General features: G+C 40.9%; 1 protein-coding gene and 1 long non-coding RNA gene across 2 annotated transcripts; one reads left to right on the top strand and one right to left on the bottom strand.

Annotated features, from left to right (window-relative positions):
• Positions 1 to 714: 714 nt before the first annotated feature.
• On the top strand, positions 715 to 24078 carry LOC109466727 (protein inturned-like). Its single transcript, XM_019764485.1, is given in 19 exon segments — positions 715 to 968; positions 6893 to 7083; positions 7086 to 7346; positions 7993 to 8078; positions 12449 to 12655; positions 15762 to 15877; positions 16218 to 16385; positions 16861 to 17035; positions 18065 to 18118; positions 18921 to 18983; positions 19222 to 19446; positions 19726 to 19775; positions 19965 to 20066; positions 20674 to 20864; positions 21229 to 21422; positions 21871 to 21968; positions 22339 to 22528; positions 23255 to 23403; positions 23932 to 24078. Coding segments are annotated over 19 exon segments (2748 nt in total). The 5' UTR covers positions 715 to 852; the 3' UTR covers positions 24044 to 24078.
• On the bottom strand, positions 2096 to 10127 carry LOC109466734. The gene is made up of 3 exons (XR_002140032.1): positions 9730 to 10127; positions 7965 to 8070; positions 2096 to 2730 (listed from the first exon to the last, which is right to left on the bottom strand). It is a non-coding gene; the product is annotated as an uncharacterized LOC109466734 (long non-coding RNA).
• Positions 24079 to 24759: the final 681 nt, after the last annotated feature.

Below are 24759 nucleotides of genomic sequence, written 5' to 3'. Positions count from 1 at the left end.
CAACGCCCAACTAAGCTTTGAAATATTAGGAAAAGCTTAACGTTATGTTAACTTTGTCAGATTTCAACAAAACATTGTAATCCGAAGAATCTAATCTCTTCCGTGATAGCAACTTCAGTAACTTTTATCTTATCACAAATTTTGGTGAAAATTATCACATACCTAAAGAGTTTGTAGAGTCAGACAAAAAGTGTTAGATAGCTGGGCAAAATTAATGCCCGAGAAAGTGTGTCAATTGTTACTGTCAACACGGACAACAGGTGCAATATCTTCAAGCATAGCTTGGAAGGGAAGACGCTGGGATGATAACGTTTTCTGGTTGCCGCGTATTCATGGCACACAACCTATTAAATGTGTTTAATGTGTCACGGAATCTGGTTTACAAGAGTCAAGAGGGTGAAGGACAGAACTATTGGCGCTCATAAATTGAAGTTGGAGATTTAACTAAAATATCTGACCTCCCTGGTTAGACAGTGGAGAAAGGGGAAATTTTCCCGCCAAGAAGTACAGTTTATCGAAAGCCTTACAAAAGAGGTAAGGGGATCTTTTTTAATCTTCTTTGGCTGTATTCAGAGCCTAGAGTAGCCAGATCTAGTAAAGACACTTTTAACACTCTTTACAGCGCTACCCCCTTTTTAGTTGGCCTAATTCGAATCGTTCAACAGATGGCGTGCTCGGTACAGTCTCCTGTGTTTACATTCGAATCGCACGACGTCGGAATCTGCGGCCAGCTTTACGCCGATCACAACCAAGATGGCGTCGCTGTCAACTTGAAAAACGTCTTGTTGCCAACCAGAAAAGAAGTTTAGTTTTTCTTCCCGTCTGTGGAGTTATGTGTGTTGTGTGAGAGTCATGGCTGCACGGCGGCATGCTGAGGACCCTTACAGTGGCCCTGAGTCTGACGGGGAGTACAGCGGGTCACAGAGCGACGTGGATTCCCTCTCCGGGTCGGAGTACTCCGAGTCAGAGTACGCCCAGATTTTTCTTGCTTTTGCAAATCTTCCCTTAGATTTTAGATGCTAGAAGTTGTGTTAAAGATGATTTGAGTGTTTCAAAAGGTCTCATATTCCCGTATGTTAAAGCAGGAAAGAGTTATCATGTCATAACAACACGACTCCTTATGCATGGCGACTTTTCTTTCAACGTTGTTCATTTATAAATAATTTTTTACGTTTATGTTTTTTTTTTTCACGAAATCCAACAAATATACAAGACCCTAACGTAGTAAGTGGCAATGAAAAGTTCGATCTACTCTTAGACATGTTCAGTACCCAATGATACGATACTAGAACTCCTAATATTTATTATTAAAGCTTCAGGTTGACAGATGATTATTCTTATGATAACAATAATGAAGATGAACACCAAATTATGATTGATGGAAATCATACAATATGTTTTATAGATTTCCTTCTCGGGTTTTTGTATTTCTAGTGTGTATTTGATGTTTGAACTCTCTTCTCTAATTCTGCTCAAAGCAGCGTAGTAACCTGTATTTTGTCTTCAATTTGATGAAAAATTTTGCTTTGCCTACAACTAATTGATTATTGTACATTTTTAATTTTATGCAGCACTCATCAATTAGGAAAATATGAACATCGTTTAGATATCTCTCTTCTCTAAGTAAGATACATAGATGTGAAAGTGAAACATAAAAATACAATTGTGGTTGTATATTGCGATGTAACATCAAGGACACGTATGAATATGATAAATTATATTATTTAATAATACTAAATTGCAGCAATTGCTTACAATAAGATTGATGACAATATTTTCCCCACTTTTTCACAGTCCTCGCTGTAAGACCCCAACATGTACAGGGCACACCAGAGTGTCCACTGGGTGGGTGGTATAACCTCGGCAGTGTTCTAGCCAGTGTCCGCCTTTCCTTTATTATTTTGACGGAATTTTGCTGTTCATGACCAAAAAAAACTGTCATTTAACTTTGGCTCTTTGATGGACGAAAATCGGCTGTAAAAAAACTTAGTCTACCAGCAATATTTGCCCCTAAAGTGCAGCATTTCAAGGGGGCAAAATTTCAAATTTTTCCCAGACCCCCTACAATTGAAAAAAAAATCAAGCTGGCTAAAACACAGCCTCAGTCAGTGAGTGTGTTTTGTTGTCAACATTGTCTAACTCAGTGACTAACAAATCAACTACAATTTTTCCCCATTTTCCTGCCTTGCAAGTTATATTAACATCACATCTAGGGTTGATAAAAGTGTTTGGAGTTATTGGAAGCAAGTTTGCTGAGGCTGCTTTCTAATTTATTCCAGGCGCCAGAGAAATGCAAATGTGCCAGTTGTGATAGAATTGCCCTGGCATCGCATATCTTAATGCTCTAACATGTTTTTGTTATTGTTATTGTTTTGTTGTTGAAGATTTTGTCCAAAATTAACCTTTTTCTTTGTACATTTGCACCCTTTTGTGCTTCACTAAATCAGTAATGCTTCTTTCCAGCATTGAAGTGCGAGTAAGGCTATAGGTTGCTCTGTTGACATACATGTGTGACAATATATATGAACAGTCATACCTGTACAATCGACCACCTGTCCTAGGTGACAACCTTTTGGCAAACATTAAGAAACCTGTCTATTATAGTATACACTAGTGACCACGTAGACCAGATTTTATCAGCCCCCTGAGTGGTCTTCTGGCGTAGCTTAATTTGAAAGTTTGACTGTAACTTGTCCGTTTTGGTCAGCTTTGGTCTCCAGTTATTTCTACCTGTAACAAAGACAGAAAGATTGATTTGAAACACATATGAAGGCATATACTAGTAAATGGAAGGTATACATACATGCTAAAGCAAAGTACTAGTATTATCCTGCGCACTAGCAAAGCTTAGTTGCTTAGTAAATGCGAATCAGTTTCAGAGTAGAAGCTGCTTTACTTTATAGGCATCTTTAGTAAATATGTACATGAAAATAGATGAAGTAGAACATTTACATGTGTAACATAGTCCTTTTTTTTTCAAATCTTTTTTTCATCCAAAAACATCCTACTTATGATTTATTTTAATCCTAGTATCACCACTATAGATTATACTGAAGAAGAAATTAATGTAACCAAATTCAAACTTTTACTGATGATTTATTTTATAAGCCTGAATGGCTTACCACCTGTCCAGCAGAAACTAGTACTTTATACAATTTGTTTAAAAAATTCATTTCACCTAAAGATGTTTGTGTATTAACAGCATCATCTAAGTAGAAGGTGTAGATGTTTGAGATCTGTTTGTTCAGGGAATACAGTTAACTAGTAGTTATGAATTCGAACAGAAGTCAGGACAAACTTAGCCCTAAAGAGTTTTCAAGACTGTGTTTGGTTCCCACACAAACCCTCAGGCACACTACAGTAGGGTCGGAGTTCAACAGTCTGTTTACCCACGCCGTGTTTCCTAGCGACTGCTCGTAAACTCGCGCATGATTTACACATCGTACTCTTGACATTCACATGGAGGATGTGTAGGAGTGGAGAGGGGGGAGGGGAGGGGTGGGGTGGTTCCGAGTGTTTGCAGTTGCCGGGCCTTTTGAGCATGTGACGCCACCATAACTGACTTTTGATTGAGGTGCTTATTGACACAGGTGATAGGCACACAGTAATGGGTTACACTTTGTTTGTGAACAACCCTGGAAACTCACTCCGATCAAGAAATGTCAAATCCAAATACTACCGATATACAGAGCCTCACACATAATTATGGCTTGGTGTGGGAATGGGAATAATCGTTCCGTTAACCCTGCAACTTGATCCATGTTTTTGTGCCCACGTTAATCTTCTATTTTGGAACTTCGTCAATGCTAATTCAGGTGTAAGGATTAGTGTTTGATTAATATGTTTGTACAGATTGAGTAGCAGATGTTCGTATTAGAGGTTTAATGAAATATCCTGCTCAGGTCTTGGCATTGGAGATATTTTGCGGCCCGGACTCCTTCTATCTTGGATAGTCATTCTTGGATTGTTCGGTAGAAGTACTTGCACTAGTGAAGACTTTAATTATCGCCTTGTCAGAAGTTAAGTCTGGGGATCTCAGAAGTGATAAAGTGTTTAAAGTCGGCGGCACATGGCATGAAAATAGCTCGCCTGATGATTCTGCAAGCTCAAAGGATAGCCTGGATGCCAGACCCATATTACATGCTAGGCCCAGAGTTAGCCAACATGCCGGTGAATCAGGGCCTAACTGTGGGGGTAAAATTTACCTGGGGTCATGTATACAGACATGTAGTTGGCACTCAGGAGCCAACTGGCCTTTGTAACAGTCTGGTACCCAGGCTACTAAAACTAAAGGACATTTTCAGCAAGAGTAGTAGTACAGCTGGTTACTCATTTACTGCATGATTTTTAAAAGTTCACAGGGCATTAAGCCCAGTTCAGAATGACATTTGGTACTGTAGATTGTTTACGAAAAATAAACCCGACTATCTGGAAATTTTGAAATGTAGTAGCCTTCTGGCAGTCAACACTGAAATTTCCCTGAATGTCATTGACTGTCAATATAACCTAAATGTTTTTTCCAGGTAAATTGGAAAGAAATGAATAGGCAGTGAAAATGTTTGGCAGGTTTTAAAAGTGATTGACTTTTTAGAGAAAGATTCAGATGTAACTGCAGGATTTTTTTGTTGTATTGATTTTTTTGTTTAACTTGTTTAATGTGTTAAGGCCATGTTGATTTGATTATATGGATGACATCCTCCGGGATCCCCAAAACTGATGCGAGCGTGCGGATAAAAAAAAAGTTTTGCAAAAAAAAAAAGTTCTTTTCATTATGAAATCTACGTGGTCATGAGGGTTGAGCAAATGGCACAGAATATGGTTTGGCGAATAATCTACTCTTCAAGTTCATTTCTTTACAATTTCGTCTTTTTTCGTTTGATTTTGGCATTCTACAACATTGGTATAGTTTTTATTAATTTTTTTTGTAACTTATGGTATATTTTTGCTCATTTTGCAACTGTTTTGTACGATTTACAGTATGGTTGAAAACTTTTTTTTTTTGGGAAACGGCCGAAAATTCATGCGCGCGCGGATGTCATCCATATAATCAAATCAATATGGCCTAACCTAAAAACATGCCCACTTCTTTCACCTCTTGACCTATGACATCTAAGGTCATAACTTACGTATGTGGTTATGATGCATGGCAGGTAACTACAACATCAGCTCTTGCTGTGGGGGGGGGGAACTGCAAGGAGCATGATTTAGTCAGGCTATGATTCATTACCTCCTTAAAATAAAAGACATGGAGGTTACATTTTCAGCTGCGTTTGTCCGTCATTTCTTCAACAAGATAACTTAAGAATGGCTTGATGGATTGATTTCAAACTTGGTGCGTTGGTAGGGTGTGACTGAAAATGACAAGACTTTGGGCCCCCTAGTGGCTTCCCTTGGTACTGCAATAGAACTTCTGGTTTTCCAATTTTACCATTTTAAGATGTCTGAAACAAACACCATTGAAGGTGACTAAGATCCAATTTACACACAGGCAAACCTTGGCTTAGAGATTGCATATGACCACGTCCTGTTTACACAAGGTTGGGAGACCTCCCGCTGGGCAACCGTACACAAATTTCATGCGTCAAAGCAGACGCAGTAGGAAAAATTTGACGTATGCAGTTTTCGTAAGCTTGCATGCATATGCAATTTTCATACGTCAGAGTTTTGCCCATGTGTATACTAGGCTTAAAGGTGTTGCATCATATCAGCAGGGTGTTACAGACCAAAGTACATTATCATCTCCTTAACCCAGCACTTGACAGGTCATATATAAACCTTCCCTTTGGGCAATGTTGATGTGATTCTATGGATGACATCCTCTGGGAACAACATAACTGATGTGAGCGTGCGAAACTGTGGGAATAAAAAAAGTTTGGACAAAAAAATTCATTATGAAAGTCACGAAGGTTGAACAAATGACTGAACACACAGTACAGTATGGTGATAGACTCTAATTTTTCATTCCTTCACTTTTCTTCCTTTCCTTTCAAATTGATTTTGGCATTCTATGACGTTAGTATTACTTTTCATTAATGTATTTGTTTTGCAATTTACGGCATACATTTTCTCATTTTGCAGTTGCTTTAAACAATTTGCAATATGGTTTTTCGTGGCAAACGGACAAAAATTCATGCGCACGCAACTGTCATCCACATAATCAAATCAACATGGCCTTTATAACCCCGGCAAATGTTGTTTTGCCAGGACTGATGTCTGTAAAAGTGGCTTGTTGGTTGCCCCACCAAGAGTAGCACCACTTCAACTTTCATTAAAATCCAATACGTCGCTATCTACTTCAGCCTGTTTGATATAGGGCTTAAAGGACCATTCAATCATCCCCTTAAATGTATAGTGATTGCTGTTTTTTGCCCGGCTTAGCAATCCTTAATGGCACTTAAGCCCCCCGTCTTTGATGTGAGATAAGAAACTTGTTTTTTAACGCTGGACTGCTTTTATTAACATCACTGCTGGTTGGTAGAAAGTTATCAGAAGTGAGAGAGGAGGTGTAGCAGATTAGCTTTGTAGTGGTAATTTTTTCTGAAAAGGGACGATTTGGGCATTTAAAAAAAATTTAGTGAATGCGTCGTCGAAAGGTTAGCATCATGTACGGGCCCAGTTGCCAGCCGCAGCCAGGGCGCCGAATGTCGCTGCAGGAACCGATATACTTCCCGCGGCAAACCAACAACGCCGGCGTACGGCGCATCAGTCTCCTCGGCCGTAGACCCAGCCTCCCGACGGCTAGCGTCATTCAGGAGAGCAGCGCTGAGAGCCTGTTTCGTGGGGGCAGCCTGTGTAGCGTAGAGAGTAGCTGGAAAGAAAGCTCAGTGAGCTCACTGGGAGCTAGTGTAGCCAGCCTGGATGGTGCTAACAGTGTGTCTGTCTCCACTTGCAGTAGTTTACCACCAGTATGGGCAGACAAGGTACAGCCAGACGGCTCTCTGTTCTACTTGGAGCAGTACAGCGGAGCCAAGGAACCAAACGGAGAACTACCGACTCCGCCCAATGGGAAAGCACCTAACGGCAACGTCCAACCAGAAAAGAAAGAGCCCACAAAGGAAAGCGGCATCAGCCGCATACGTGGAACTGATCAAGAACGAAGAACAAAGACAGTACAGACGGCGGGCAGTCCGATATGAACGGAGCAGGTCTGTACGAAGTCAGGCTGAAAGTCGACCCAACCAAACTGCAGAAGGAAGCAACGCTAGAAACACTGCTGGGGATCATTCCGAAACCGATCTTGAGAAGCGCGGGCGACGCCACACCAGTGAACTCCCGTATGAAGCAGATCCTTCTACAGACTATACTGCCCGATGGCCCTGCTATTAAAGCCACCCAGCTGAGAATAGGTAAGCACTGTTTTCACATGGATGTCTAACTTAATTATGTCTTATCTGGCATTTAGCATATCTTTATATGGTTTATGGTTGCTAGGTTTATGTGCTATCCTTGTTGTGACTCAGTCGGTCTTACGCACTAAACCACTAAGCATACATGCAGGGGAACCTACTAGTATTGTTGATTGATAGATAGATCAAAGTCAGGCTTGGTATAATTATGAGAGATCAGTACTTGTAGCTGTGTTAAGTTTTACGTTTGACTGTTCGGTCCAGAACTCATAGGTCCTGGGTTCAAATCCACCAACATGTGTAGCTGTTATGCCCTTGGGAAAGGCCCTTAACACGACTTTTTTCTCACTGCACTCAAGTGCAAATGAGTAATCTAGCTTCTGTTAGGGACGTCCCTTGGATAGGACATTGAAATTCTGAATGGAGGTCCCGTGTTTGGGAGAGCCACACCTCACATGTTAAAGATCCCACCACACCTTTCATGAAAGAGTAGGGGCATACCCTGGTGTGGGATGTGTCTACATTTGTATTTGAAAGTTGGTGACTGAGACCAGGAAGAATAGTGTGAAATTTACCCTAAGATCCTAATAAGCAAAAAATGAACATTGTTTCACTGACCTTGTAATGTCTGTCTTGTTGTCCACAGGTGACTGTCTGGTAGCCGTGAATGACTTCAATGTGAACATGGACAACATCAACCAGCTTCTGTCTGCCATTGTCACACCTATGGAGGTAAACACAGTTTTCTTCATCAACAGTTACTTTTGCAATAAGCTGACCTTACTCTTCCAAAAATAATCCCTATGCACTTAATATTCTCAGGACCATAACACAACATTGATTACTATAGGGCTAATTTGGATGGATCTGGTTTATCAAAATAACAATGGTAGATAAAACTGCACTGTTTGGTGTAACTGCAAGGGGGCGTCCTGACCATTCCTGAGGGTGCAGTTCACAAATACTTTGATAGGGGGCATTGCTGTACTGTCCCACAAGGAGAGGCGAGGTAACTGTACAAATGTACATCCATACATACATACTTGCATTCATATGAGCACTAGTATTTACTGAAAAGAATTTATCAACAATCAAATCCTGAGGAAAAGTTAAAAACCTAAATGCAGCTGAGCAACAAACAAATACAGAGTGAATTTCACTTACATGTAACTCTAAGCAACCTCCTTGCTCTAACTTTGGAAAATTTGGTTCATAATTTGGTAACTTATACACAAAGGTCCTCAGGCTGGCCATGTTAAACTATTATCAATATACATGTATATGGAGGTATATAGTAATGTTGATGACCATTGTAAAAAGTTGTAGTGTGATTTCCATACCTTTTGTGTCACTCAGTCAAAGTGACTATTGCATGTAAAATGCTAGAAATTCTCCCCCAGAAACAGGTAAAAAGTTCCTTATAAGTTTGCCATATTTTGCCCTTAAGGGACTGCAGATCATAAAATGCAACATGTCTACACACATGTGTAGTGTGATCTATAGACACTGCACATGCAATATATGAATGAGTAGTGTCTTCATGAAAAAAGGCAGTAAAATCTTTTCATTCTAATCTCCAAGCAAATCCTGCAGTGGCTGCCTTACAATATCAAACTGGCCAGGTACATGTAGTATCCATTTGCCAGCCAGTATTCAATATGCCACCCCAAGTTTGGCTGGCCAAAAAAAATACCAGTGCTAAAAAAGAGAGCCAAAAATAAAAAGGCCTAAAAACATCTCAAAAATGAGCTTAAGTATAAACCTGCATCAGAGACACTGCAGTCCATCAATAGAAAGGATACATGTTGTAGAATCTGAAGTATCAAACAGTAAAAACAAAACTGTTTGCTGAAATATTGCTTTCCCAAAACAAAATGAATACTTGTGGAGTAGAACAACTTTCCTTACCTTTCGTCTGCTTGTCACAGATAAGACAACTCTTTTAGGCTTGTGATTTTAGCCCATAGGACTCTAGCAGACTCACTGTAGCCAGCACCCATTTTTCTGTTAGTTGCTGCTACAACTTTGCAGCGTGTCACGGAAAGAAATCTAAACCAACCTTGACAGATGAAATTGACAAAATTCTTGGATAAAGATATAAAATCATCTAAAGGTTCACTGAAATCACTCTCAACTCCATGATTTACCTTTTAAAATGTGGGGAAAATTGCATTTTTGAAGGCTTGAAAATCCAAAATTTCACAGGGGAGCATGCTGTACTCAAGTCACACCTACATGTACATTACATATATGTACAACGCTCCCCCCAGGTCTGATCATGAAACTGATGAGCTGACGGAAAAAAATTTCGAGCTGGCTAGAGCCCTAGCCTATATATATGTAAGAATACTGTATGACAATGGACAGCCTTTTCTTTCCATACCTCTGTGTATAGTGAGACATGTCCTAATTCAGTCAGTCTCCTGAGAAGTCCAGTCAGTAGAACGCGGCACACAAGTGTCACGTTCCTGGTGCCATCCCAGACATAACGCACATCGTTCTGCCCCCCAAGTTTGCATAAACATCCTGGCAACATGTCACGCCATGCACGGCGGAGAACGAAAGGATTCCATTCTCCAGCTGATGCACAACAAACAGAATGTGTCCCAAACTACTCAGCTGTGTTTTCCCTACATGTGTGCCAGGGCTCTCTATAGCCAGCACCCATTGTTTCGTCAGTTGCAGGAACTTTGCGGCGTGTGACGGAAAATTTTTCAATCCAATCTGTCAACCTTGACAGACAATATTGACAAAAACCTTGAGAAAAATATAAAACATCCAAATAAAAGGACTAACAACAACAACTCTCAACCACATAATGTGCCTCTTCAAAATGTGGGAAATTGCATTTTTAAAGGCCGGATAATCTAAAAATTTGCCCCTGGACCCCTGTAGATTGCAAGCACTCTCCCCACAGGTCCAATCATGAACCTCGGCTGACGGAAAAAAAATTGAGTTGGCTAGAGTCCTGATGTATACCAATCTCACACATACAGAAACATTTATCCCTAAACACAAAAAGACAAGACAAATGTCAAAACTCTACATGACCTTCCAAGATCATATGATGTAGTGTTAATGTTTGTTTTTACCTCGAGGGTAAATACTTTCTGTTTACAGTTAAGTTTATGGGAAGTGGGTTTCCTCGGCATGAGAAAGTGTTACAAAGGCAGTGAGTCTATGGGATTGGGAGGATTCAAGGCATAGCCGGCGCCCGCCCACCCTGGAGCACCCATGCATGTCCTGAACAGTCACGCCTACGAGCGGCTGTGATTTGCATGTATTACGACTCAAGTTTCCTTCAGTGTCAGACTGTAGAGAGAAGAGACGTGTGTGTGTGTGTGTGAGCATCACACTGCATCTAGCTATGCCAGGAATGGTCTAGAGAGTAGCATCGCTTTTCCTTAGCTAGGTTTGGGAAACAGTCGGTAGACAGAAACATGGAGTGCGGTAGTGGGGAAAAGCTCGTACGACCGAACAAACGGGTTATACTTTCAGAAGAGGAAGAAGTCACATGTACAGGTAAGCCCTGTCACCGACCCATTGTTGAACTCCCTTGGACCATACGTATGTCTGGTATTTCCTGTCTCTTAGTCCACTCTCACCAGAGTGTAGAATTTACTGTTAGCAGTTGGTGCTGTTTTCATGTGGGAAGGGAGACGCTCGAGAGGATGACATGGCTAGTTGCTCGCCGTTCTTTCCCTTCCTTAGTGAAAGCCAGCAAGAGTTATCTCCTAAACCTCACACAAAGGGCGTGCTTGACCCAATGAGTCGTTCGTGTTCACAGTCGAACGAGCAGATATTAGGGAGCCCACTCTACCCCATAGAGAGCAAATTTGCTGAGTGGTCTATGTGTCCCCAGTCATTCAAACAAGTGCCACTCTCTATTCACCGGGCTGTTAGCCAGGCCTTGTTTGCGGCAGTGCTCCTGAGTTGTACCATTGATGGAGTGTAATTGCCCACTGATTGTGGCCCTTTCACCACCTGACAGGTTGTACCAATGGTGGCATTGTTCGCACAGAAAAGTGCACTTGTCCCCGGGACATCTGTCGTCGTAACGTACTGTTGGGTTGACGTGTAACAGGTGCCACAATGTCAGTACACACGTGCATTGTTCAACCTTACAAGAAATGTTAGGAATGTAGCAATGGAGTAAGTTTCTTCCTAGTAAAAAAGCGAATGGTTTGAATTCATGATAAATGTAAGGCCGTGTTAATTTGATGATTATGGATGTCATCAGCGCACGCAGTCTGTTTCCAAAAAAGTTTTTGACCAAAAGTAGCAAATATATACATGTGTGCTGTAAGTTGTAAAAAAATTGGAAAAGGATACTAATGTCATATGCCAAAATTAATTCTAAAGAAAAAGAAGAAAAGGTATAGAAATGAAAATGCCATAATCTGTGTGTTCAGTCATTTGTTCAACCTTCATGATCACAATTAGATTTCATAATGAAGGCAACTTTTTGGTGACAAATCAATTTTGAGGATGTCATCCATATATGGACACCATGCTGAAGACATTAGGATGGCTGACTGTCAGGGACAGAATCCAACAGAGAAGCCTTGTCACATTTAAACGTATCATGCTCACCAAACAACCAAAGGCCTTGTACGACAAAATCACATTCCAATCTGAGATCCACAAGTACAGCACACGTTCAACCAGCACAAACAAAATCAGACTACCAAAACCAAAATCAAACTCTCAGAAAAAGCGCTTTATGTACAGGATGTCACACACGTGGAATAACATAGGCAACTAGCAAAGTACTGGATTGTAAATAGTGAATTTGTGTAAAGTTTGCCATGTACTGTTAATTTTGTAATGTTTTTGTACGTTTGTAATATATGTATGTAAATATGAATGTGTAGACCACAGGAAGAATAGCCTCTTATGAGGCTAATTGTGGATCTGAATAAAACTGAAACTGAAATATCAATCAAATCAACATGGTCTTCATCCTCAGACAAAAGCTACAAGGCACTGGTTAAGTCATCCCTGCGACTTATTAAGACAATGATTACATGTCCTGTGAGTGGCCTTTATTGACCAGTTTGACTGTTCTGTTGACAGTTAGTGACATCTTCCCGTTTCCCCAGGTCAAACTTACCATGGAGCCTGCGCCTGAGCCATGGGAGCCACCCTCACCCTCACCCTCCGTAAGAGAACCAGCCAAACCCAGCCAACTGGTCAAACTGGTGAGCGGACAGGACGTCTCCACGTACCAACACATACTGGAGAGGATTCCACACATCGTCATGTACCTCACCATGGGCAGTGACTCCAACAACACTCACAAGGAAGAGGTACGATCCATATCCAAATGGCATCTTATTCCTCTGCTGTACTGTACAGAGATAATGTGCTGGTTTCTCCAGAGCCTCAAACCATTAACGTTGGTTGTTGTTGTTGGTTGTTGTTGGTCACAATTGTTGTCATTCTTAATAGAGGTTAAGTATGATGCAGCATTGTCTTCTCTGTCTACTATAATGTGCAATGTGGCTTTGCTACGGCTCGCGTACATGTATATAGGGGTGATGATGTAAATCTTCATCTTCTTCTTATATTAAGGGTTTGCCAGGCCTTCATCTTGGTGATTTGAAGACTGTGAATTATCAACTTCTAAATTATAGTACATGTACTTGGACCATCGCACACCGGGACATGCACCTACTCTTTTTCGAAAGGTGTGGTGGGTTCTCAAACGCACGTGGGTGTGGCTCTCCTCAAACACAACACCTCCAGTTTATGTCCTATCTGAGGGAGTCCCTGACAGTAACAGTGATTTGATAAAGTTGTATCCCTGCCTGAGTGATGGGGTTTATAACAATGGCAACAATCCCCGTGATGCCTGTCCATTCTGTCCTTTGTTGCGACAGTGCGACACGTAAACATACTGCGGTCTGGTACAGAAAACATCACATCAAAGCTCGCTGGTCGAGCCTCTGCAAACACCGCATTTCTGGCATTCTGTTGCCATGACAACCATTGAGGATGGCCGACAATACTCTATTTGTCATGTGGTCTGGTGAGAACCACCCAGAACGTTCCAAAATGTTGTCTTCACAAAGCTCTTCAGCCCACCAACACTTACTACACTGTTCTCTGTTTGAGTTTGGATGTTAATTCTCATGACTCTCTGCTGGAGTTGAAAAAAAAATGATTACTAAATTTGAGAAATTTCCTAGATTATATGCAACTCTCTAGTACTAATGTAGCACTTTGGCAGAACGTACTGCACCTGTGCAAAACCTGGGTTTTCACTATTTTTGTGGGATGTTTGGTCAATGTTGCATCAGAATTTAGCCAACAATATATTTCCTGACACAACAATCATTTAAAAACTGTAGATGGGATGTCATCCTTAATATGCAAATATGACCTTAAACAAGACATTGTACAAAAATGCTGTATGGGTTTCGGGCAGGCCCAGTATGTTATGCCGACATGCTCTCTAGTACTAAATCTTAAAAACAATAACATATCAACATTTTCTTGATAACTAAACCCTCTATACAGGGAAAACTTGTCAATGTCCAAAGAGCCTAAGAAAATTTAAAACTTTTCTCTGAGTTTGTCAGTAGAAACCAAATCTTGCTGTCTCCAACATGAGGTACATGTAATTGGAATGCAATATACTGACCCTGAGTGCTAACAAATTGCAAAATGATGTTAAAAGATGAAAGCTAGTACCAAGGGTTGATCACAAAAGAACATTGAAGCAACTTATTAAAACCGTGTCCTCAGTCGTCAAGTGTCTGTTGCTATAATCAAATTTTGTCTGTGTCACAAATGAGCCATTCTTGTCCTTCTGTGGAGCAATTACAACACAAAGTCAGTGAAAAGAAGTTCATCAGGAAGGCAAGGGTGACAAGGTGGTCTTGTGGTTTAGATTATTGACTCAGGAACCAAAGGTTCTGGGTTCAAATCCCTGGAAGGCCCCATTGTAAATGTCCTTGGGAAAGGCACTTTACAGCTATTCTCTCACTTGATACAGGTGAAAATGAGTCCCTTAAGCTTCGGTTAGGATGTAAAGTGTTAAAGGAGAGCCACACGTCAAGCAGGTTAAAGATCCTACCATACTGATCATATTCAAAAAGAGCCTGGGTTCTTCCCTTTGTGAGTGGCTCGAATCTTACAGCCTGTCTCTTTGACATCTCGAGGAGGCGATAGTCACCTGTTATGTCAATCCTTCACAAATGTGGTAAATCTTAAATATGATAAGTATGCTTAAAGAGTCCTCCATTTCTTTATGAACACCATTTCTTTATGTGTTTTGGTACTTTTTGTGCCAAACGACCTAATCAGGAATCAGCAATATTACAGAAAAGAGAAACAGCTTAGTTTCTCAAACCAAGAATCATGAAAACTTTACTAGACTTTCTTTTCAAATCATATGTCACTTCTCAAAAATTCTATTGACAGACAATGATGCCTGTACAGTAATGGCAATGTTCTGGCATGTCGAGTGCCATGAACAGATTTGTGGTGGCTTTCCGTCCTTGGTTCCTGGACTTTCAAGCCTAATTTGCAGGATCCGTGCCCAGCTTTCTGTGCAAGAGGATAATCTCCCTAACCAGGAGTGTATGGTTGTTTGGTGAAGAGATTTAGTTGGTTTGAGTTTCGGCTGGCAACATACCCAGGATTTGCAGGCAGGAGTGTTGCCTAATGCCTTGAACACACACGCGGGGTAACAGTCCCCACAACATTCTTCACTGATTATCTCCTGCGCTAAACAAGTATCTTCAGAGACAAATAGCATGGAACAGATCAAATAGCTTTGTTTTTGTAACAGCTTATACAAAAAATTTAGGGACTCAAGTGTTTACACCATCCTTGTAGAAGGAGGTAGACGTTACAAGGGAACAAAGTCTAGGATTCTGAACCTGCGTTCTAGCCAGCCTGACTTTTTTGTCATTTCAATTTCATTTGACTTGATTAACATCATTTCCTGTGTTGAATCCTCAACAAACCTAAGGGGAGCCGAGGGCAATATTGAAATCCCGACCCTCTGAAACACGTATTATTTCCTGCATTTTGAGGGCAAATTTTGCTGGTATTTTTGTCCATCAAAGATGACAGATTGGGCAAAATTTTAGTCGATTACGAGAGGCAGAATTCCGTCAAATGATGGAAAGACGGACGCTGGCTAGAACACTGCTCTGAACACATTTGGTAATCAACCATCGAAGACTTCTGAATTTGGAATGTAAAATATTGTTATCAATATACATTTATAATTATAACATTAAGATTCAGTATCTACAGAGGATGTCATCTATTCAATTTACCTGGTGTGGTCTGATGTGTCATGTTAAACCTGATCTGTGTCCTTATACATTTTGTACATTATGTTTCCTGAAGTTGTAACTGGTGTGCTGTATACTAACATGATGATATCTGACTTGACAGGAGATCTTGTACAGCTACCCTGATAGTGATGCCTCCAGGAGGCTGAAGAACATCCGAGGCATGTTCATCACTGTGGGAGACATTCTACAGAACGTCACAGGCACCAGAGTTAAGAGGTAAATAATTAATATCATTCTGTATTGGTATAGCCAGTATCGCTGGGCCACAAAAGTGCAATCACTACAGCAGGGGGCTAGTCCGCTGGTGGTAAGTGGTGTGTTAAACTCCCATACTCGTTCCCAAATGCTGAGTGCTAAGCAGAGCAAGCAGTATGTACCATTTTTAAAGTCTTTGGTATGACTTGGCCCGGGATCGAACTCACTACCAAATACAAGGTGAAAACTCTACCCACTTGGCCATTGCACTGGTTTGTGTATACTAGTATGAAATTGCAGTCACATAATATCAGAACTACATGTATGGAGTTATTGTCAATGTTGTTTTGACCATTTTCAGTTCGACTCTGGTTGTTGACAAACAACACATCCACATCGGCTACTGGAAGAAAGGTCAACACCTGCTGGTGCTGGGGTTACCTGGGGACAAGGTCAAGGTGGAGCAGCTGACCCACATGGTCAGTGACGTGGTCCGATTCCTGACTGTCATCTATGGATCAATAGAGAGGTGGGGAAAAAAGAGATACAGTCAAACATGTCAAACTACAAAAACTTAATAGTCAAACTACAGTCAAACTTGTCAAACTACAAAACAGTCAAACTTGTCAAACTACAAAACAGTCAAACATGTCAAACTACAAAAACTTAATAGTCAAACTACAGTCAAACTTGTCAAACTACAAAACAGTCAAACTTGTCAAACTATAAAAACTTAATAGTCAAACTACAGTCAAACTTGTCAAACTACATACATGTAAGTCAAACTAAGGCCATGATTTAAAAGGCGTTTCGGTTTGGCCATGAACCGAAAGCCAAAAGCGGTCATAATGGCCAGATGACCGGCGTATAGAGGTGGTCATGTTGGCTGGTTTGACTATACATGTACATGTAATATGTATCACGGTGTTAGAAATCGATAATAATATTGCTAACTGGCAAATAGCAAATTGAAAGTATCAAACTGTGTCTTTTCTTCTCTCCAGTGCCTTTTCTACGACGGCAAACATAAGCCAGCTGGACCACTTCTTTTCCCTGCTGTTCAAGAGAGTGCTGCTAGGGGGCCAGATGTCGTCCAGTCTCCAGCCAGACGACAACAGTTCAGCAGTGATGGACATGATCATGGCAGTCCCAACACTGCACATACCCGAGGACATCAAGGTATTCTTTTGTTGGAAATGTGGCATCATGTGGTCAGAGTGTTCGGCTCGGAACAAAGAAGTCCCGGGTTCTTACCCGACATGCCCGTAATGTATTGTGCATATAGTACTTTCAATTTCCCATATAAGGTCGTATCTGTGTATATAAGGTTAACATCCCTACTTTAGTTTTCAAATGTTGCCTTTGAGACAATTTGAAAGTTGTGTGCTGTAATGGAGCACGTCGTCAGAATGTACTGCGCTTGCGCAAGACCCTGACTTTTCAAGGTTTTCGTTGGTCAACGTTGCATTAGAATTTTGCCTGTTACAGACAATATCTTTTCCGACACAACATTTGGAAACTAAAGTAGGGATGTAAACCTTATATACACAGCTACGACCTTATATTGGGAAATTCTGCCAATTGAAAGTACTATGCACAATACATTACGGGCATGTCGGGTTCGAACCCTGGACTTCTTTGTTCTGAGCCGAACACTCTGACCACACTATGCCACATTTCCAGCAAGAGAAGCACCCAGTTACCTCACAAACTCACTGAACTGTCCAACTGTACCGACTGTTATCCTAAGTAATAGATCCTCCAAAAACCCTTAAGAATCCCCTTCACCAAAATGGCTGCAGCTCTATTGTACAAGATAAATACTGGTCAAGTAGGGGAGGGAAAGGTTAGGGCCCTACTTTTGATGCCCGTGGCTCTGGAAAGGGTTGAATGACTCCTGACAGGGGTGTAGGCTTTGCAAACATAAATATGTTTGACCTCTGACATACATTTCTGTAGCTGGCTCACAGTAACGTTCATGTTTCCAAAGTTATAAGCACTGTGTTAAAGATGACATTAAGTATACGTCAATTCAAACCACACTCACTCAAAACAAGCTTAATTTACAGTACTTTTACTAACTTGTTGTCAGCCATGCACAGGAAATGTGTATCAGATTCTGTAGTGTTATATAATGTCTGATCTTGTGATCAGTGTTCCAACTGTCAAAAAATCTGCTTGTACATGATGTCTCTTTCCTATGTACAGACTCCATTGGATGCTGCCCTAAGTGAGTTAGAAGCTGCTGACTTTGCCGACATGGTAAGGCCTCTTCCCTCTTATTTGTTAGTATTCTGTAAGCAAGTCTGTTCTGCTTTTTGCCAAGGTACACAGCACCATGCACTTTGTTAGCTCAGGCTCAGTATGTTGAAATACATGTAGGCCAAGTTGTCTTTATCTTCAGCACACAGAGTTGAAACAAACGCATGAACGCTGTCACCAAACCACCACGAATCATTTGAATTTGTAGTATTTTAGAGTTGTAGCTGAATTCAAAGTTTTGGCAGCAAAATGTTTTGGGTTTTGAGGTTCAGATACGTTTGAAACTAGGTTGTTTCTAATGCATCTCTTGAGGCATCAAGAAGCCTTTCAGTTCAGAAAACCAGTGTTGTTACAGTGAGAAGGGATGTTGTTGTAGCTGTACCCACACATGTCAACACAGGGCTAAAAGGTCTTATGTATAGCTGGTTTTACATGTACCAGTGTCTTTTATACATGTACATACCTTGGAAAGACAAAAAGAACTGAAAAAAGTCTTTAACTTGATATACCGGTAGCTCAAACTTGCTTCATGTAGCAATTTATATTTCTGCACTACTCTATGAAACATTTGTGATATTACAAATTAGTTGTATGGCATTTGGTCTTGTTAGAAAACATTTTTAGATAGTAAATGTACATACTTACTACTTGTAAATGTACATGAGAGTGTAAAATATTAAATTATGTTAGACAAATTACACTCTACATACATGTATGAGAAAAAAGAATTACAGTACCTTCTTTGTAAATTGTTATACTTCTGAATATTCATGTTAACATTTTGTTTCTATGTTGGCTTCAGTCTGATGACTACTATGAGCTGAGGAGGGCATTCACAGTACTGGGAAGCTGTATGTTCTACAAAGTAAGTAAATAAGTACACTGTACCAGTGTCAAACATGCATTGTTCAACAAGTTATACAATGTATAGCATTTGTGCTGCATGTTGGTAATGGTTTTTGTCATTGGGACAAACTCAGTGTAGTGCACACATCTACACATTTGCCACTGAGAGCTAAAAAAATTGAATTGTTTGATTGATTGATTGATTGATTGATTGATTGATTGATTGATTGATTGATTGATTGATTGATTGATTCCAGGGTCTCCTGGCTGCTAACCACCTGCCCAGAGAAGACCTGCTGGATGTGTTCCTGTACTGTCGGTACTACTGTTTACTGGCACTGGCGTCCGAGGAGAGGGTGGGCCAGCTGGTGCTGTGGAGAGAAGTCCGCCCCACACGCAGGTTTGGCCCTGAACACAGAGAGGCCGACGCCCCGGGGTACAGCGAGCCGGAAGGACGCTGGTTCCTTCTGATTGTAGGCTTGGTAAGCCCCTAGGTCTGGGATAAAATAACGTACAGTAGTGTTTCCTGTTTCCCGACTGACCCTTGAAAAACCTGCCAACCCTAGACTTTTTTGGGATGGACCCCTGCAAGGGGCAAGCTGATCAAGTTTTTCTAGCTCCATGATCAGACACCTGAGAGAAAAACGTTGTACGATCAGTTTTCTAACATCGACATTGAAAATTAAAGTGTCCTCATGTTTTACTTTAAGTTGGACCCCTAACTTAAGTACATATTTAACATGAATTTTTGCCCTCTCCAGAGACACTGGCTGTCTGCTACTCTATTGGAGGCAGGAGGCTGTGCGGAGAGGTGAGCCAAGCCTTCTAATGTTTCTACTTCACAGAGATTGTATTGAATTCACAGCAAATCCTCCTCCTTTTCCCTCATATCAAGAAATAGTATAACCTTGGAAGTACAGTAAATTACTTTGAAACTTGAATAATAAACGTTAAAACCTTAATAAGTACTGAGTTTTGTACCCTGTGTTCCCGACCGCAGAGCGGAGGGTAGTGTGAGTCCTGACCCTTTCCTGGTGGACCAGGCTAAAGCAGTCATTCTGCAGCTGGAGACACAGAACGTCGGAAACTTGTTTGAGGACAGGTAGGTGTTGGGAATACAGAAACATGAAGTAACTAAGCTGGTTTGGCTGTAACAGTAGTACTGTACATGTTAAAGTAAAGGCCAAAACGCAGTATAAAATCCACATTCTTTGTGTGAACTTCCCTCAAATTGCATTAAGCTAGGCGTGGTTGGATCTGTCACACAATTTTGTGTCCACAGCGATCTACAAGAACTTTTTTTCTTACAAGACAGCTGAATTTTATACGATGCATCCACAACTGTTGATCAATTTGATATCCTGAACCTGAACAGTAACTGAAAATCTCCAAGCAGATGTTTTGGTGGCTACAAAATTGGCCAGGCAGTATCCTTTTGCATGGGGAGTTCCCATTTGCCAACCCTAGGGTTAGGCTGGCAAAAAAAAATACATTGTACCGGTACAAAAAAGAGGTCCTGAGAAAAACACCTACACATGCCTTAAACATGCCAAAAATAAGCCAAAGCTTAAACCTCTGCTTGGAGAGTACATGTACATGTATGACTGTGATAGGGTGGCTCCTTTAGTTAGTTAGCTTAGACAGAGACAATGTACTGAAATGTCTCTGAATGCATGAGTGTGACCTGTACTGCTTGTATTTCCCTGCAGACTGCAGTCCCCGTCCAACCCTGCCCTGTCCTGTGCTGAATGGTTCCTCCCCTCCAGTAGAGAGAAGTCCACCAGTAATGCCAGCAGCACCAGCAGTATCCTGGGTACTCCTGTCCTGGGTAGGCACCAGAGCAGCTCACCAAAACCTCTCAGACTCTTCCAGAAGAGTCCACAGAGTTCTTTCTTACAAGGTGAGTCAGAAATGTGTTCAAACTAACACAGCAGCTCACCAAAACCTCTCAGACTCTTCCAGAAGAGTCCACAGAGTTCTTTCTTACAGGGTGAGTCAGAAATGTGTTTAAACTAACAGAGCAGCTCACCAAAACCTCTCAGACTCTTCCAGAAGAGTCCACAGAGTTCTTTCTTACAGGGTGAGTCAGAAATATGTTTAAACTAACATAGCAGCTCACCAAAACCACTGGCAGAGGAGTCCACAGAGCTCTTTTAGTATAGTTCATGTTTCTACCCAAAAGGCTTGTATTTTTCTTCCATACATTGTACCTGTTACAGTAGTTGAGCAATAAAGTTGATTTGATTTGTATTCCTGTTTGTTAGTACCAGGAGCCAGAGCCGACGGAGACAATGTCAGCCACTCCGGGAGTGAACACAGCGGCAGCGGAGTGCCGTCATTGGGCGGAGACAGTCCCCACTCCACACCTAGCCTGGATCGCAGGCACTTCAGGAAACAGTCCGAGGGGTCGGGGTCTGGGCAGTCTGGGGAGAGTGGAAACAGCAGTGGACTTTTCAAGGTGAAGAGTGATTCCTGAAAGGGTGGAGTGAGACTCTTTTTACACAACCAATTTATTCAGACGATGGTTTGGTGACCATCTGTCACCTTCCTCCGGGCAATTCTGACTGGTTCATTGCCAACTATAAAATATTTACATATTTACACGGTTACTGGGAACTATATCTACAATGCAATCCAGTCAGAATTGCCCTGAGGAAGGTGACAGACGGTCACCGAATTGTCGGCTGAATATAACACTTGGTTGTATGAAAACAGCCTGTCTCTTTATTCAGTGACTTACAAACCTGATGAAACTATTCGTAGCAGGATTGAGTGATTGAGTAAAAGAAAAGATGTCTAAACCCTGGCCTTGGCCAACCCTCTTCACAAGTTAGTCCTGTCTATATAATTTTGAGTGAGAAAAATACCGTCAGCTCTCTTGTAAACTTTCTTGCTTTGTGTTTCAGGTGAAGAGCAAGAGGCTGATTCCTGATGCTTTTGAGATGTCCAATATCAACAGAGTACTGGTGGGACAAGACAAGGAAGAGTTGTCTTATTCAACAAAGTATGAATTATTGTACAGTCAAAAAGTCGTGTATTATACATCAGCAAGTATTGTAATCCTTTAAACTTGTTTTTTTTTAATGCATATGGCATAAATGCAATACAACATGGTGTACTCTGCATCACCCTCGGTCCTAGCCCTTCTGCAGGTTGGATCTCCCTCCGGCTTTCAGGCAATCTAACTACAGTCGGACTGGTACCTCGGATGATACAGAATACACGGCCGTGTTGTATTCAAATACATGTACATGTCTGTTGTAAGGTAGATTTGTCTGATAGTACCAGCATGTCTTTTGCTACTAGTATATGTTGTACATTTTGTACAATAAATGATTTATTGTTGTGTAATGAAGTATATATTCTATTGCCAGACTGACGTGTGGAGTAGACAACACGTTGTTCCACTACCTGACAGTGAACACGTCGGCGGGTGTGGTGGTGTGCCCCACCCATCAGGATGTGGGCAGGCAGGGCGGGGCTCTCCACATGGACGTCATCAGGAACTTCTACTGCTGCTGCCAGACCATCCACGCCATGTTTGAGAACAGCGCACAAGTCAAGGTACATTTTGTACAACAAATCAAATCAAATCAACTTTATTGCTCAACAACTGTAGCTGGTACAATGTATGGCAAAGAAACAACAATGGTACATATGCAAACTAATACTAAAATATGATTCTAACGAGCTAGTCCATAATGATACTAAAGCTAAGCTATGGTGTTTTCTTAGGAAGAGTATTATGATTACATTCTGTAATTCGGGGGATATATCAGCTATTTACAATATGGTGTTGCTTTTGTAGTGATTCAAATATGAATTTCCCAATGTACACTGATATATGAGTAGGACATCAGGGTTTCAAACCTCTGGGAAGTTTACAGTTTGAGTGATATACATGTAGGGATTTTCTTCTTCAGACCATCTCTTTGGTTGTGTGAATAAATTCACTCAAACTTATCAAAATAATTTCATCAGGCTGGTACATGTAGGACATAGAATATAGGGATTTTCTTATTACACAAACATGGTAGTGTTTATTACCTGCTTATGTTTCAATTCCTGTCAGTCATCTTCGTGAGAGCTTCTAACTGAGTACTGCTTCTCACCGTCCCTTTATGGAAGCGTGCATATCGGTTGAACAACAACAGCCGGGATTCAAACTACCAAAAATTAGTCTAGAGGCAGGGTTACTATCCATTGAACTATACACACACACTATATATACAACACATGTTACACCATCTGGTCATGTTTTCACTCTGCATTGCTGTGCATTTCTTACAGGAGCTGAGGGACAGGCAGGTTGACGGCCCTCTGCACACAGAGAGTCCACTGGGAGTCATCACGGAGCAGGGCGTCCTGTTCCACTGTGGACCTGCCAACCTGAACGACTCCAAACGGGGCACGCCTACCATCACATACTGGGTTGTAGGGTAAGCATCATGGCAGGAACTTACATTTGTACTTGTAACATCTTTCAACTTAAAACTTTTGTTCCAACATGAGAAATTGTTCTCACCTAGAGCTGTCTACCAGTCACTCTGGTCTTCTTCAATAGCCTGACCCAGTGAGACTTGTCACATGGCTTCTCTGAAGTGTGGTGTCAACACTGGGTCAAAGGTATCTGGTAAACTACAGTATCTGGTAAAAAACTGGGTCAGTCTATTGAAGGAGACCAGAGTTACTGGTTGAAATCTCTAGGTGATAACAGTCTCTTGAGTTGGAATGAAATTAATGTTTCAACTTTAAACATGTAACTACCAACTCAGATGAACTTTCACGACAGTATGTAACATCTTTGTTTAAGGTCAGTTTTGCCAATCAAATTTCTTGGTTCTTGCTTACCTGCAGTTAAAAAAAAAAAACAATGCCTGAAGAACAGGATTATGTTTTGGTACACTCATTATGGGTTGATAATTCAAATCTTCTTGAAAATTAATTTTTTTTGTCTCCCATTGTAGGAGACTGTACATGGCCAAGGAACCCAAGGAGGTTTTTGTGTGCTTCCAGGACGGAACCCAGGACAATGTTGTGGAGATGGCATTCAAACTTCTCTTTGGTACAGACCTGTGAGACCCTCTAATCTGTGTTGTCCAGTGAAGGACATGTCAGAATCACAGTCAGGGCTTGAAATACTGGGTGCATGTGCACCTTAGTGCACCCAAATTTGGAGCTGTGCACCCAATTCTTTTCTGTGGGTGCACCAGAGCACCCGAATATTTTCATAGGTTTACATAATGTAAAAAAGTGTATTGTAGTATACAGCATATTCTTAAATTCTAAGTGTCAGAAAAATAATAAAATTATTGTAGTAGTACTTTGCTTTAGATATGAAACATGTTAGTTTTTGCTAGCATTCTACTTATTTTATTTTATATGGTGCACCCAAAAATATTTTTGTGCACCCAATATTTTTAGGTTGAGTACACCAGTGCACCTACATGAAAAATGAATTTCGAGCCCTGACAGTTTTGTATCTGTATAGCCAGTATAACTGCCCTTCTAATTTGGCAATTCACACTTGTTATTTTGAAAAGAAAAAACTCAGGATTATACATTGTCATTAAAGCATGTACAGTATTATTGTGCTGATCAGTTCACATTAATTTTATTGATATTGACTGGCATATCACAATGTTTATATTAAAGATATACATCAACGTCCAAACATTTACACATTACAAAAAATTGTTTCCTGTGGAATCGTTTTAAGAAACCGTATGGAGGCATTCCATTGCTATCTTGAATGCAAGTATTTATGAGCATAGTTATTTAATGATGCAGTTATC

This window comes from Branchiostoma belcheri, unplaced genomic scaffold (assembly GCF_001625305.1).
Source record: "Branchiostoma belcheri isolate BF01 breed outbred unplaced genomic scaffold, Haploidv18h27 scaffold17, whole genome shotgun sequence".
NCBI classification, from domain to species: Eukaryota; Metazoa; Chordata; class Leptocardii; order Amphioxiformes; family Branchiostomatidae; genus Branchiostoma; species Branchiostoma belcheri.
Note: the sequence above shows the minus strand (reverse complement) of the source record. Positions and strands in the feature narration are given on the sequence as shown.